The following is a 16576-nucleotide window of genomic DNA, read 5'->3' as shown; positions in this document are numbered from 1 at the left end:
AGCAGAAATGTGTGTATAATCTGGCAGCCTATTTCCTTGCTGTAAGAATATTCAAAATGGCACCTGTTCTCCAACTTTGTTCAAGTTTCCACAAAGAATATCACCAACTGTCTGATGGACTAACTATAGTATGGCATTTTCTGGTTAAACATTCTCATGAATCCCAGAATGTATATTGAAATATAAACTTTGCTTCCATGGGCAAACAACTCTGCTTGCAATGAAAACATTGATTGACAACCTAAGTGTTTTTATGCTCTATATGAATTTTTAAAATGGTGCAACATCATCTTTGCCTAAAGCCTGCAGATTTTCAAGAATTACATGGCATTACTAGAATAGTTGAATAGTATAGAACATATTTAACTACATTTGCTATTTTCACTGTTCAGGATAAACCAAAATAACGTAGTGCTCCAGAGAAGATTTGGGTTTTATTCTCTAGGTGCCAAATCAGTAAAAATATCTCCCACTCAGCATCTGTCACTTAATGGCCTTAAAGAGTTAAAGTGCTGCCTAAATTGAACACAAATCACTCTCTCCACCAATTAGTGTTGATGGATTGACTTTCTCACAGGCTATAAAAGACTATTTTATAGAAATGGATCTTAGGAGACTAAAATCAATAATTTCAGAAAACTGTGCCTTAAATTCTAGTTTTTAGCTCTAAAACATGTGTAAATAAAGGAACCAAACGTATTCCCTTCCATTGTTTAAGATTTTTTCTTTTAGTTTGGTAACATAATAAGAGATTCCCAATATGCGTGTGCAATCTATGAACAGATAATACTTCAAATGTGGATAGTAGAAATACTGAGATTGTGACATAGGAGTGATTATGAAGAACTTAAAAGAGCCACATAAATGAAGACAAGGTTGCATCCATTGTTGATTATTATCAACAACTTCCAGTCCCAATAATAAAGGTTATCTATCAGTGCAAAACATTCCCCTAGTATTGCTCACTGCAGATCAAACATCTTTAGTGAATAAATTTGGACAGCATTCTGCACTTTTTATGATATTCTTTAAGTCAGGTAAGCATGGTTTGGAAGCTGTTCCAGAAGTGACCATTTAATTTGAAAGCATAATGAACTTCCTTCTGCTTCCACCGGGGAGTCATGGCTTTACCCCTTGATCAGGTGTCAGACCAAAATGGATTGCATTAGTCAAAGCAGAATCTTGGAGTGTGGGGGAATGGGCTGTTGACTACCTTAGCAAGTATTGCTCTTCAATCCCACTTCCAAATCAAAGCTGTGCCCTGTGTTTGAGGAAGGTTGACCAAATAAACTGGCTGGTGTCTATCACCACAAAATGGGAGGAAGAATTAGTTCAGAGGGCAAGGAATCAGCCAAAAGGTCTAGAGAACTGGAGAAAAAGCTTCAAGAAGATGCTGAGAGAGATGCAAGAACCGTAAAGTTGCTGCTATTAGGTAACATTTCACTTTCAAAACCTGATTTTCTTCATTTCTGACATACTTTCCTTAGACATTAATTTCAAGCATATTATCACATGGGGGAATTTATTACATAGATAAATTTGGAAATAAGTAGAATGTATTGCACTCTATAAGTATTTTTTTCTGTTTAGTATTTTATTACATATTTTCTTAAGAGATAATATTTATTAGTGGTTTCAACTTATCTATGTCAATAATGTGATTTAATATTATGAAAAATAAAACTCATATATTTATTATTTGATTGCACCCTAATAATTTCCAAGTAGCAATAATCTTGTAAAAAACATTTTACTTACAAGTTATAAAGATATCTATTGTTTTGTATGAGAAGAAATATATTGAGTGGCTTGGTTACAAAGTCGATTTACTCTTTACACATGAAATTTAAATGAATTACTCTCAAATTATTTAGGGAAAGATAAAATACTTTAAGTTATATTAATGCTAATTAAAACTATTGAATATTGTTGAGGTTACTTCTCTCACTAACGAATACTGAGGTAATTCCTATTTTATAACACATGTTTTTTTCCAATTCACAGACTGAAATGTATCTTCTAATTTTTTAAAAAAATTTACAAAATCTATATTTTAATAAATTTTTATTATTATAAATAGAAAGCCAAAAATTGAAAGCACTATTACTATAATTTAGTGATAGACAAATAAATTTTTTAAAAAATAGGCTGAAAGCAGTGACTCTTGAGATGGATCTCTTAAATCAACTGAAGATTCAATTATGAAGGAAAAAAGCTCACTAAAATTATGACTGAAAATATATAACTGAAAATCAAATCCAAAAAGTACAAGGATTGAAGAAATGTACACTAGTAAAAATTTAGAAAATCATTATTTCGTGAGTGTATGTGTGCACACACACACACACAAATGTACATGCACATAATGTTTGTAATGTTTGTATCAGAGATAAGAAAAAATTGTTGTTATTACTAATGATTAAGTTTCCTAAGATAATTACAATTGTACATAATACTCCGGTAACCATGTAATATATTTGTTTGGTTCCAATAGCATGTGCACTGAAGCGTTTAGTCAATTTTCATTTATACAAAATGAATAAAATTCTCTTCATTTTTCCTATCTCAATTGTATTCCAAGCATTTGACTGAAGATTTATTTCTGGATTTCTAGATTCTTTCCGATTTTAAACTAAAGCAACCTAATCTTGCAACAACTCTGCTTTTTACTTACTTTTATTTATGCTGAAATTGCCTTACCATAAATGCTATATTTATCTTGGCCTCATAAAAGTGACATAAAATGTTCTAAACTATAATCTTCCACTACCTCACTATCAGATATCTTCAGATAAAAGATTTGTTTTGTCTCAAAATTGAAATGATGTCATCATTAGCTAATGTGGTCTAGGTAACATATGTCACATGAGCTTATTTAGCTTAAACTTAACAATGATTGATTAATCTTGAACCTAGCCCTCTATTTACAAAATGCAGGAAACACGAGAGAATTCATTCTTTTGGTTGACCACATTTTCTGGTGATATTCTAAATGTTAAAACACATCAGAATAACTTCCCAAATTTATCATGTACTATAAAGTAGGTAGACATTTTCATCTCATTAGAAACAATATTTGTATAAGATATCACAAGAAATGTACTCACTGCCCTATTACGTAACTGTACCCCTTTTGCACAACACCTTGTCAACAAAATTTAATTTAAAAAAAAAAGAAACAATATTTGCTAAAAGTGAAAGGCTATCAAATATGTGCTTTACAATTAATGAATGAACTTTCAAACAGATTACCTTTATATTATACTTTTCAGACCTACAGTAAAATTATGATGCAAATGTCAAATTTGTTTTTATAAAAGAACAGATTCTAGGAAATATTGATGATGATTCATAAAATCTTAGCTAGTTTGATCCCTGATATCAAGACCACAGTGTCAGTGTTAAAAGTATGGCATTATAAACATAACCTGAAAAGAATGTATTTTATTAGATACCATAAGATATTCCAGAAAGAGTACATTTTATTAGGAAAGAAAATCTACTGAATAAAGTTTTCTCCTTTGTAGTCTTCCCTTTAGATCTTAAGATTTTATTTATGTATGTTTAATTAAGCTGTATTTTGATTCATTAGAAATACCTATGATTGAATTGTGGAATCAATATGAGATGCATTTGCATTTTCCTGTCTCCTTTCATTATTATTATTAATTCAAATTCCAGTTCAAAATTATTTATTTCATTGTAGTATGTTCTTTGGTGTTTTTACAAAATTCCTTCACCTGAGCTAGATTTGAAGCATTAGAAGTATACCAAATAAAAATACATTTTGTTTATACTACAGTACTCTTTTAAATATTTCCTATGTAGTTAGCATTCACTCTTCTATTCAGTTATGATATTGTAATAGTTTTTAGCCAGTTATTTTCAGCATAACTGTACAAAGTTTATCTTAAGTGTTCTTTTCCATTCTCAAATCCATTGGTTATAATTTTGTTTTGTACCAGATTGTAAATATGATACTATTGGTTTCAATAGTGTCAGTCAAGCTTTATTTTCTTAAAGCATTCTTTCAATCATTTTAGCTCTTAGAAACATAAATCTGGATGAAGTCTAGAGATTGAAGAATGTCTTCTTTCAATGTAATTATTATAGTTAAATAATATTTTTAGATTTTTCAAATGGTCCTACTTATCAAATGCATTTTTTTTACAAATCTTGAATAACTTTTAGTATTGAAGTATGAGAATTATAATTATTTACAAATTAGAAAAATTCAGTTGTAATTATTAAAATAAAATTTACTCAGAATTTGGTATTGTCTCACACATATATAATTTTTAAACTTAAAAGATAACATTCCATTTTTAGTCATTTTCTGGCACTAGACAAGGTATGAATTTATATACAAATTTATTCATAAATCCTCACAAATAAATTCTATTTAGTAGACCATAATCAGAAAATTTTATCATTACATAAAAAATTTTAGAAATTCTCAGTTCATTACTTGACAACAAAATTTTCCCAAGATAAAAACAAGTTAGTGGGGCTGGGGATATGGCCTAGTGGCAAGAGTGCCTGCCTCATACATATGAGGCCCTGGGTTCGATTCCCCAGCACCACATATATAGAAAATGGCCAGAAGTGGCGCTGTGGCTCAAGTGGCAGAGTGCTAGCCTTGAGCAAAAAAGAAGCCAGGGACAGTGCTCAGGCCCTGAGTCCAAGCCCCAGGACTGGCAAAAAAAAAACAAAAAAAAAAAAAAACAAGTTAGTGTTTTTGCACCAACAGTGCTAAAGTAAATGATAATTAATGATTCTAGGAATATATAAAATGCAACAAGAGTGGAGTGGACTTATATAAGAGATTATTTTAAGAATAATTTCAAAATATTATTAGAAAAACAATTAATGTTATTTATTATATTAAAAAGAAAAATCATATTTAATAGCAATTGACAAAAAATAAATTCTTCATTTGTATGAAACTAGAGAGGATCCTATTACCCAGATAAACATTATGTACAAAAGTCTACAGTCATTATTACTCCTAATGATGAACTTTAGCGTTGTTGGCCATAGATAATGAACGACTTATAATGATGAATGGTTTCCTTTTAAGAGAATAGACTGTAAGCTAAGACAGCTTCCTGCCCACTGCCTTTTCCTCTTTAGTGGTTTCAGGGATTTGGGGGAAGGTTGACAATTCACGCCTTTTTAATTCCAGTAAGATTTGGTTGAAAAGATATGAGAATAGAACAATATCTGAGTGCTACATAATCTCAAGTAGCAGAACATTTGCATATTTTCTTGGGCCACAAAGGAAATAATAACTGTTTGTTTATTCCTCTTAAACTCTCTTGGATAAATTTTAAACCTACAAAGGTTTAAGTAAATACTGCTTTCAAAACCTATCTTTTAAATGAGTACAATGGAATATTAATATCAAGTCTCAAATAATCAAATATATTCATGAGATTTCTTAAAGAAGCTCTTGGGTAAGAGCTATTTTTGGGTTTTTGGCTTGGTTTTTTTTTTTTTTTTTTTGGCTAGGCCTGAGGCTTGGGCTTCTTTTTTTTTTTTTTTTTTTGCTCAACACCAACACTCTACCACTTGAGCCACAGCACCACTTCCAGACTTTTCTGTTTATGTAGTTCTGAGGAATCAAACCCAGGGTTTCATGCATGTAAGGAAAGCACTCCACCACTAAGTCACATTCCCAGGACAAGAGCTAAAATTTAAAATCGAATGAAGGGAAAACTTTCAAAACTACAGGCTTGATATGTGACAAAGCAATGAAGGAAAAGAAAACAGGTAAATTCATTGTGCTCTATAATATAAAAATATTCTGTTTTAAAACAAGGTCTAGGCATTCCTGTGCTATTCTACTGTCAGCACTGTTAGTAAATTTTTTGGCTACATTACTGGTATCTCAGAAGAACACTGGCTCTCAGGCACATGGGATGTGATTCAGAGGATAAAATGTCTCAAAATCATGTTCCACAGAAAACTATTAAAGGAATGGAAGACAGTATACTTGAAAAGTCTCTCTACCAAAATGAGAGCACATTATTCAAGTAGGAGAAAATGATGAAAGCTTGCAATATGTAACAATATTTTCTAGGTCATTTATACCTGTAATGTAATCATGAAGAGACCGTAAATGTAAGTATTAATAACTCAAATTAAAATAGAGGAAACTGATTCTCACAGAAATTAAATCTGATAAAAAAAGACATGCAGCTGGAAATTAATACAAGCTCATGCTTACTTAATTCCAAAAACCTGATAGTGCCTCTTCCATGCTTCTCATTCTAAGTCTAGACTATCTGAATAGCTGCCTTGTGCAAGAGACACAGAATTTGATGGAACAAAATTAGTCTCAAAAATGACTCTAAATCTCTGTTTTAGCCAGTCTGACCAAGCTGACACTGCAATGCCAATGTTTCTTTGCAACGATATCTTTCATATTAATTTAAAACATGTTTACTAAATAACTTATAAAACAAGTGTTGAATGAATTTTAAAATTGATATCATTAGTGTATTCCTAGAACAAAAAACCTAACATGACACAATAATAATATGAGAGACAGGTTTCTTTCTTCAAAGATAGACATAGAACTTTTGATGAGTATCGTAATCCTTTGGGATGAGCATAGGACTCATTTTCACAGATGTTGAAATAAAGTATTCACAGAGATGGATAATGTCTAAGGGTCTTCTTGCTGTAATGTTACATGATTTTATGACAAAAATGGCTTATAAAAAGTCAAGATCTCACCCGTGTGTTTTAGGCTCAAGAATAGTTGTGTACAGTATGTAGCTTTAAATTTTTGAATAAAAGTGTGGAACAAAATCCATAAGTTCTTTTTACTAATAACAAAACGGTTTGTTTTAAAGTTGAGCTAAATACATATGCAATTACTTAAGCATTTGAAGCATTGACGTCAAAGAAAGATGCAAATCTTGTTTTAAAAAATCCCTCTGTATACCCTTTGACCCAGAAAAAGTTAGGGATGTCCACAGTTTAGAAGCAAAAGATCATTTCAGGGCAGCCTCAGCACATATGAACATGCTGTTACTTTGTCTATCTTTGGCTTTGGAACATGATCTCATCCTCTAAGAATGGAAGAGCGCCTGTGAACTCAGACCCACAATCAATCTGAGAATGGGATTGAGTAGTTCACTTCCAAAATAACTTTGCAATGGAGAGTTAAATAATGAAAGAGAGTTTACATAGATTGGCTTTTCTTTAGTGTTTTCATGCTAATTATGTATTTGATTTTACAAGATTTTCACATAGAACACTGAAGTTACATAGCACAAGGATGGTCCAAGCACATTTTGAAGAAAAACATTAGATCTTAATACTAGTTTCATGAAAAGCTCCTAGCTACTTTCTACTTTCTAAAGGCCTTTGATTACTCTGCTTACCTTAGGTAAATCATGAATTGTCATCTAAATTAGAAGGAATTGCTGTTTAATGTTATATTCACCAGTCATAGGAATCACTAGAAAAAATCCAAGGCATGTAACAATGCAGGTGTCTTTTAGTATTCTTGGGCTCACTTTATGTGCATCCAACATATCAAAGACTGAAAATGTTTGGAAAAAGCCAGACATTTACTAAATATATATAGAGATTTTCTTATTATAATAACCAAAACAATATGTTATAACAATTATTTATATAACATTTATTTTATTAGGTAATCTAGACTTGAAATAGAGGGAGAATGTGCATAGAATATGAGCAAATGTCATGTCATCTTAGGTAAGGGGAACTGTAGAAATTTGTATCTTCAGGGACTTTTGAAACTTATTTCTGTGGTACCTGGAATGATTGAAGACCTTTCCTAATGTAGTTCAACTCTCTGACATATACTAAAAGTCACTTGAATTCTCTGAATGTTAGGCTTGTCTATAATGGAGAGATATAAGATGAAATTCATATATGGTTTTATTTTTTATCAGACTGACAGTAGTCCTTTGTTGATATTTATGATACACATATTCAGACAGTTCTGAGGTTTTTTTCTTATGATCATGAAAATGAAACCTAGTACCCTGTGCATGCTAGACATAGACCCTACTACCAAGTTGAACCCTTGTCCATATTCTAGAAAACAGTTACAAACATACATTATTAAAATGTAAACACTTGACTTAAATAATAAAGGTCTAACTTTTACCTCTTTGTAGAAATCATAAATAATATAGAATTTAAGAACAATTTTACAAAAAGAAATGAAATGTTATTTACTTAGCCTGTACTTTCTACAGTGGTTTCCACCATGGTTGAAGAAAAAATTATGCTAATGCACCTGAAAGTACTTCATTTCTATAGTGTCCATTCACTTTTCTTTTTCTTCACTTTTCTTATCATATTCCCATAACTCTGTAACTTTCAAATGAGTTTTTTTAAGTGTTTTCTAAGCCAAGTGCTGGTAACTTATACATGTAATCCTACTTACTCAGGCGGCTGAGATGTGAAGATTGCAGTTTGAAGCCAGCCTGGTCAAGGAACTCAATGAGATTCTTATCTCTAATTAAGTACCAAAAAGGCTGGAAGTGGACCAAGGGGTAGAGTGCTCGCCTTGAGCAATAAAACTCGGGGACAGCATTAAGGTACTATATTCCAAGTCTCCTGGACAAGCTCTCGGTCTCTCTGTCTTTCTGTCTCTCTGTCTCTCCCTCTCTTTCTCTCTGTCTCTCTCTGTCTCTTTCTCTCTCTCCACACACACACAAAATGTTGCCTAATTAGATAACTTTTCATTCTAACCTATACAAATTACTCTATCAATTAAAAGCAAGTTTTCTAATCCAAAAAAAACCAAATGTCCTGAAAAATCCTTATTTCTATTTTGCCACTCTTACAATACCTCTGTGTCTCACACTAAGTAATACAGTTATTTGTTTTCTGGAGTGACTTATTGATATTCAAATGTATTTTTACTTTTTAGATATTTCATTCTTGGGTAAATTATCTTTTTTTTTTTTTTTTTTTTTGCCAGTCCTGGGTTTGAACACAGGGGCCTGAGCACTGTCCCTAGCTTCTTTCACTCAAGACTAGCACTCTGCAACTTGAGCCACAGCACCACTTCTGGCCTTTTTCTATGTATTTGGTGGTGAGGAATCGAACCCAGGGCTTCATGTATACAAAGCAAGCACTCTTGCCACTAGGCCATATTCCCAGCCCAAATCATCTCTTTCAAGTGAAATGATTTTGCCCAGTTAGAAGTATGTGTGAGGTTTCTTCGATGAAGAAACTCTAGGACATTATGTTGGTTGCTTTCTACATTCACCAAATTTGTTCTCAATTTCCTGCTCTGTCATATGAAGTATATTAGGCATGAAGTCACTAAAAAAGACTTATGGAGGTTTACCCACGAGGAAGAATGAATGTATGGTAAGGAATCCATCTTCATCCAGTAATGAAACATTATGTTCCATGGCTTCACTGCTATAATTTCTTTAGTGTCATATATAGCAGGCAGCTGTTTCAGACAGCTGCCCTAATGAAATACATTTAGGTATGTCCTGAACTACAAAATGTGTTGAAAATAGGACGGAATTTAGGGGTAGCCTGCATCTTCATCAAGGCTAAAGAAATGTGGTATAATATGAGGAGATATTCTGGTGAAAAAAATGACATAGATGATTTTGAGGAACACAATGGGCAGTGGAAACTACAGGCATTTTACTTTTGAAGTTATGATTTTTTATAAGATTGTTTCTTTCATTGAGGTTCTCTGAGTCAGGCACTGTTTTAAGTGATTTGGATTCACTACATAGAATAATAGGCCAAAGTTCTTCTAGTCCTTGTGTGATTTGTCTTACAGTGATGTAAGAGGGAAGAAAAAACTTTTAAAATATGAGAGAAGCTAATAAAGGTATAAAAGGTAAATAATAGGAGACAAATGAAGATCATTTGAGAAGTAGAGTCAGGAAGATCATGAGATAGATACCTGTCCGGACAATCTTATCAAGACCCTCTCTCAGAATCTGAATATAAAATGAATGGGGTAGGGTACTCCTCAAGTTAGGTAGAGAATTTGCCTGCCATATTTTAAGGAACAGTGTTCAATCCCCAATACTAGAAAAAGATTAAAATTAAATTAATTAATAAGAAGTCCTTGAAGGAGGTTTGTACATCCACACATTTCATTAAAATTTGACCTAAAACATTAAAATTTGGGATTATCTAATTATTACCAACCATACAGTAGGTTTCTTTGGGTATGGCCCACTTCACTTAGCATGATTTTTTTCCCAAGTTTTTCCATTTCCTTATGAGTGAGGCAATGTCATTCCTTCTGATAGAAGGATAGAATTCCATTGTGTATATGTACCACATTTTTTTATCTAATCATCTACTGAGGGGAAGCTGGGTTGTCTCAATATTTTAGGGATATAAATTGTGCTGTTATAAACATAGTTGTGCTGGTAGCTTTAATGTGGTCTTTCTTCTAATCTTTTGGGTAAATGCCCCAAAGCATGGTTGCTGGTCATAGGGAAATTCTATTTTTAACCTTTATAGGAACCTCTACAATGCCTTCCAGAGTGGTTGAACAAGCTTACATTCCCATCAACAGTGTTACTAGTATTCTTAATCATGAACATTCTTACTGGGGTGAGGTGGAATCTCGATGTTGTTTTGATTTGCATTTCTTTTATGGCTCTATAGCTATGTACTTATGGAGACATAAGATGATGCTAAGTGAAATCAACTCCAAGATATGGAAATAAGTGATTTATCATTGTTATTGTTATTTTCAATGTACCATGTACAATTATGCCTTTTACTTTTTTCTTTCTTACCCATGGTTTTACCCTTGATGTTACTGTAATGATTTTGGTACACTGGATATTGTATATACGTTTATCAGAGCTAAAGAAGGGAGGGGGAACAACCAAATGGAGAGACAAAGAGTAAAAGGCGAACCAATATGACAGCAGTACTTACAAGACAATATGCTATAATCTAACTGTATAACTTGCAGGGGCAGGGGGATTGGGGAAGGGAGAAGGTGGGAGAAAAATGAGGGAGAAGATCACAAGTTTGACTAGAAATGTACTCACTGCCTTGCATATGAAACTGTAACTCCTCTGTACATTACTTAGGCAATAAAGAATTAATTTTTAAGATATCTTCAACAACAGATAAAAAAAGAATGAGGAAAGGGGTGGTTAAAAGAGAAATGGGTAAGAATTTTGAAAGAAGTGACATTGATCAAAAATTATCATAAATTGATTTGCTAAAATGACAACTTCTTTGTAAAACTATTTAAAGATAATAAAAATATTTTTAGAATAGAAAAATTGGGATTATCAAAAGCTACTACTTTGCTTGTCCTAAAAGTCATGCCCATTTTGGTAAATCAAAGTAAATGACTTGCCATGCTTGTAAAATGTACACCTATGTTTATTAGGCTTTCTTAATTTGAAAGTTTACTGAAAAATCTGAACACTGCCCTAGTTCTACAATATGAAAATCTGTCCCAAGTAAGCAGGTACAATAAGACTTAGGAGATGGCCAATGACCAATTTTGGGACTCACTTATCACATAACACACCCTTTGCTTCCCCTTGTGCCACTGAAATTAATAGAACTGAAAAATCTGCTTGTTGACAGTTTATATCATGCCTCAAGTTCCTGAATTTCAGTATTATACTTGTATTAATAAATGTTTTAGCCCAAGGATACATCCTAAATGATATGATTTCATATTAATTCTAGAATGCTATGGTAATTTGGATATATTTGCAACATTTTCTAAAAATTTTAGAACCCTAGTTATGCTGCTAGACTTCACTTTTTCTAGTGACTGCTATGAAACCAGAAATTACAAATTTCAAGATGTCTGAATTTTTACCTTCTTTCCTTTATGCTCTTTAGATCTACGATTCATAGATAAGTACCTGGGTCTATGTTCTTATGCTAATAATACTGAAGCAAGACTAAGAAAGTTGCAAAGAAAGAAAGATTTGACTTTTGATACTGCTCCAAGATCAAGGGTTTTCATAAAGTGATGGCTTTCATGTTGCTAAAATTCTCAAGGCGGCACAGGGCATCACCCAGCAAGTGATACATCTCATGTAGAAAAGCAGCCACACTAGCTTTGATAATAGACTCTCTCTCAACATACTCCTATAACCACTTGAATATGAATGGCTTAATATGTTTATAGGGACAGAGTTCTAATCATCTCTTAAATATCCCATCTGGTTCCACCTCTTAATCACTCATCTTAAGGATTAAATTTCACATGAGCTTTAGAAGAGATAAACCATTAGTGAGCCACAGTAATAAGTAAAAGTTTCACCAGTTTTTCAGACCGTCATTTTCAGTATCCTTCTATATGCATACTTACACTTGTAAGCATCCTTGTGAACCTTCCTGACCCCCATTAAACTTACACTACTAGAGTCTTCCCCTTCCTCTGATATAATACTGAGAATGATTCATGCTACACAGTGATGTACCTTTATTTTTGCTTTGATTGAGTCTAACTTGTCAATATTTAAATTTTTGTTGGTGCATATTTTTATCATTCATTAAACACAAATTTATCAAATTCAAAATTATTAAGTTTTCACAGTTATGAATTTCTCTAGAACATTTTCTAGTTTTAGGATACATATATATGCACACATATATACATATATATTGTTTCTTGGCGATTTTGAATTTGTGTTACAAAGTAGTATGAGTCCATGTTCTTTTTCTAAATTGTTACCCAATTATTTGCTGAAAATATGGATGATAATTATAGCAGGATCTCAAGTTATTCTTTTTTAGTAACTCTGCCAGGATATTATATCATTGGAGCTTCAGAAATCATTGCTTAATGTTTTATTTCACACTGCCTGTACATTATAAAATGTTTATTATATCATTATCATCCTATAATAATCTTGTAACATAACTATTCCAAGTTTTTTATAGACAAGAAAATTAAGAGACAAAAGGTATTTACTTAGATAACTTGAAAAAACAACACTGATTATGTCATGCTCAAACTTTGAAAAAGCATGTGTATGTGGAATTCTTCTATGTGATTTTTGCAGAGGTGATGTCAAACTAAACAAAATATTGTAAATATAAAATACAAGAAAATTTATCTACAGATGTTGTTATAATTCAAAGTGAGGAAACACTGGATAGAATTAAGTGGCATAAATCAAACTAAGCCTTACATTGTATATTACCACCTACAATTGCTGGTCCATGTAAATTACCAGATTTCTATCCAGCATTATTTATCACTTACCACCACCAGAACCTACAATGCCATCTTCTCAGTTTCCTTTCCCCTCTTCCCATCCTACACCTGCAAATAAGTAACCGATTTTAAGCCATCCTCATACCACCTTTTACTCCTGGAAGAATACTCCTGGTTTGCTTAATGTTAACAAGAGCACTCTTTTGTATGAATAGATGCAAGTATAGCTGGGTGTCAAGATGCTCAAGAAACGGTATCTCAATTACAATAGACTTTGGAAATAAAAGGTTATTGTCCAATTGGTCTTTCTTTTGTTTTGCTCTTTTCTCAAGACATATAATGGAATATTTAGGAAGAATCATTGACTTAGAACCTATGGAAATTGTAAAATATTTTATAGGGTCACAAAAACAGGAGACAAAAACATTTAAAACTATGTTCAAATGTAATAGTATAATATCTTTGCTGGTATATACTCCCCACCGTAGATGGGATACTAGGAGAGGTATATGTTAAAGATATGCTGAGAAAGGGATAGGCAGGTTACATTACTCTGTATAGAAATTTAATATTGTCTCTTCTTTTGTTTCAGGAGCAGGAGAATCTGGAAAAAGCACTATTGTTAAACAAATGAAGTAGGTTCAGAACTATGTCAAATGTTGAATATGTGATTTGTGTCCATGTATTTTGCCATTCTTAAATGCTTTGTGAGAGACACGAAAGACAGAGCTATAGTTATCAGAGTGTTTATGCAAATACTCTTATTGTTTAGCAAACATAACAGATGAGAGGTAATGTAATTTTTGTTAAAAATAAGGAAGGAACAAACATAAAAGTACACTAAATGAGAATGACATATTTGAGTAAAATGGTTTTAGGTAGGTAGAAGCAAATAAATGAAAATTCATATGTATTGGTAGGAGAAGAGACTTGTACAATTAATTCATTCTCGTTAGCACATATTTCAGTGTGAAAATACCCAGTAAAAGCTCTTTTAATTTGAACAAATCTAAGAACTAGCTTGTAGCTGGAGATATCTTTCTCATAGTAATTAATTTATGTAGTGGCTGGAAAAACTATGGCGCTTCTTCATCTGTCTTAAAGTCCCACTTCAAGGGGGTGTTTTTAATTCTCAATTTATCATTTTTCTTTGTGAAGGCTGTTTTCTCAGTGTTTTCATCAAAGGAGAGTTATCCAAACTTGTTCCACTAAGAAAATCTAAAATTTATTCAGAATTATCATTTTGTATTAATAGTTAAAATAATTTTTCAATTCCAATTCCTGACAAAAGACTAAGATTTATTGAATGACTTTATTTCTGATCTAGCTACCAAATCATTTCAATACATTTTCTACAGTCTTTCTTTATAGTCTGACTTACTTGTCTTATTGAAATTATTTAGCTGTTGAAGATTACAGAAGAATGACCCTGCTTAAAGTAGAAATGCAGCATTTGTTGGTAATCAAATGTAAATAAATAACTAAACAATAATACAGGCAGCAGTATTCCTTTCAATTTTAATCCTTTTATTTGAGGGATTTATTTTCTATAAATATATTAAAATATACCTTGTGTATATCCCCAATGTGAAAGCTTCCATCCATATACATTCAACAAAAATATTTACAAATGTGTTATCAAAATGTTTATTCAAAACTTCTTAAAACAACAAAACTTCAGAAAGGAACAAGAACTTATTATTCAATAGTGAGAAAAAAAAACAATTAGCCATAGGAAAGATTTCAGCTTTAAATAGGTAACTATATTTTAAGCTATTATTTGTCAACTATTAAAATTTTGGCTTCTGGCTGAATGAGTGGAAGGAAGAGGAGGTTCAGCCAAATAAAATGTCTAGGCACTTCAGCTCTGAGAACTCAAGGGCACGTACACACAAAGAGAAATGACAAGGGATTTAACAGAGAGCGATTACCTGCATTAAAAAAAAAAAATGCCTTTGTTAATGCTGGAAATAGAAAGCCAGCACTCCTATTTTCCAGTGTGCCATTAGTGATAGGAAAAGACATGAATGTTCTACTAAATGATTTCATTTCCTTTAGGTAGCACGTTGTAAACACAACATCAAGTTTTAGACATTAGTATTTGTCTATGTTCTGGAAATCTAAGAAAATATTTCTTGAAACAATAGTACTATTCTAAGTAAAATGTTTATAATTTATGCATTTTAAAAGTGTTTCATTTAGGGGCTGGGGATATAGCCTAGTGGCAAGAGTGCCTGCCTCGGATACACGAGGCCCTAGGTTCGATTCCCCAGCACCACATATACAGAAAAAACGGCCAGAAGCGGCGCTGTGGCTCACGTGGCAGAGTGCTAGCCTTGAGCGGGAAGAAGCCAGGGACAGTGCTCAGGCCCTGAGTCCAAGGCCCAGGACTGGCCAAAAAAAAAAAAAAAAAAAAAGTGTTTCATTTAGAACAAATCCTAAATATACATTTTTTTATATTTATCCTGTATATTCCAGAAAGAAAATATTTTATGAAAGGACAATAATAATAAAAATACAAAGATATAACTTCATTTTCAATAGCTCTGTGAAGTAAATTTATTTACATAATTTATCATTAATGTACATTTGTATTATTGCTCAACTCATTAAATTCCAGGATCATTCATAAGAATGGTTACAGTAAGCAAGAATGCATGGAGTTCAAAGCAGTAGTCTACAGCAACACGTTGCAATCCATTCTAGCCATTGTGAAAGCCATGTCTACCCTTGGGATTGATTATGTGACTCCCAGAAGTCCAGTAAGTATTCAAATAATGACAATTATAAGTCATATGATGTGGCTTGAGAAATCTGTGCTTTCATTCAAATCTATATCCAAAATTTAAGACCATAAAATGACAATTTTCAAGCATAGGCTCTATCCAGCATAAGATTTCCCAATTTGTTTAAAGAAGCATCATTTCTTACTATGCACAGTAAACTTATTAAAATTTTGCTTTAGATCAAAACTGATACTTCAATAAAAATATTGTTTATAGTTGCAAAAGTCAAAAGGGTTTATTGAATAAAATCCAATCTGAAATATCTCTACATTTATTTTTTCAGTTCAATTCTAATTAATTTCGTGGAAAAAATGTTTAATAATAACAGCAAGATTAGTAATGGTCATTGAAAATTACAAAGGCCATGTTACAACAAGAAAGTGCTCATTTGAGGCCAGCTAAATCATATTGTAGGACTCTGTCTCAAAGAAAAAAAATGTATCATCACATGGATTGACATTCAAGGAAACCATATAGAAAATTTAACAAACGGTATTAGTTATTTGGACAAGCTACTTAATCTCTCTCTGTTTTAGTTTCTTCATAGACAAATGTTAATGGTTTTTCCAATAAATTAGAAGAATTATTAAAGGAGAAAGCAAAT

General features: G+C 32.2%; 1 protein-coding gene across 1 annotated transcript in view; it reads left to right on the top strand.

Annotated features, from left to right (window-relative positions):
• Positions 1–1215: 1215 nt before the first annotated feature.
• The window catches only part of Gnat3 (G protein subunit alpha transducin 3), a 37934-nt gene continuing 22573 nt past the window's right edge, over positions 1216–16576 (top strand). The window contains exons 1-3 of the mRNA XM_048337878.1: positions 1216–1432; positions 13779–13821; positions 15807–15948. Coding sequence (XP_048193835.1) covers positions 1315–1432; positions 13779–13821; positions 15807–15948 — 303 coding nt within the window. The 5' untranslated portion in view covers positions 1216–1314. The remainder of the gene's footprint in view (positions 1433–13778; positions 13822–15806; positions 15949–16576) is intronic.

This window comes from Perognathus longimembris, chromosome 2 (assembly GCF_023159225.1).
Source record: "Perognathus longimembris pacificus isolate PPM17 chromosome 2, ASM2315922v1, whole genome shotgun sequence".
In the NCBI taxonomy this organism is placed as follows: domain Eukaryota; kingdom Metazoa; phylum Chordata; class Mammalia; order Rodentia; family Heteromyidae; genus Perognathus; species Perognathus longimembris.
The sequence above is the reverse complement of the archived record's forward strand: the minus strand, read 5'-3'. Positions and strand labels throughout refer to the sequence as shown.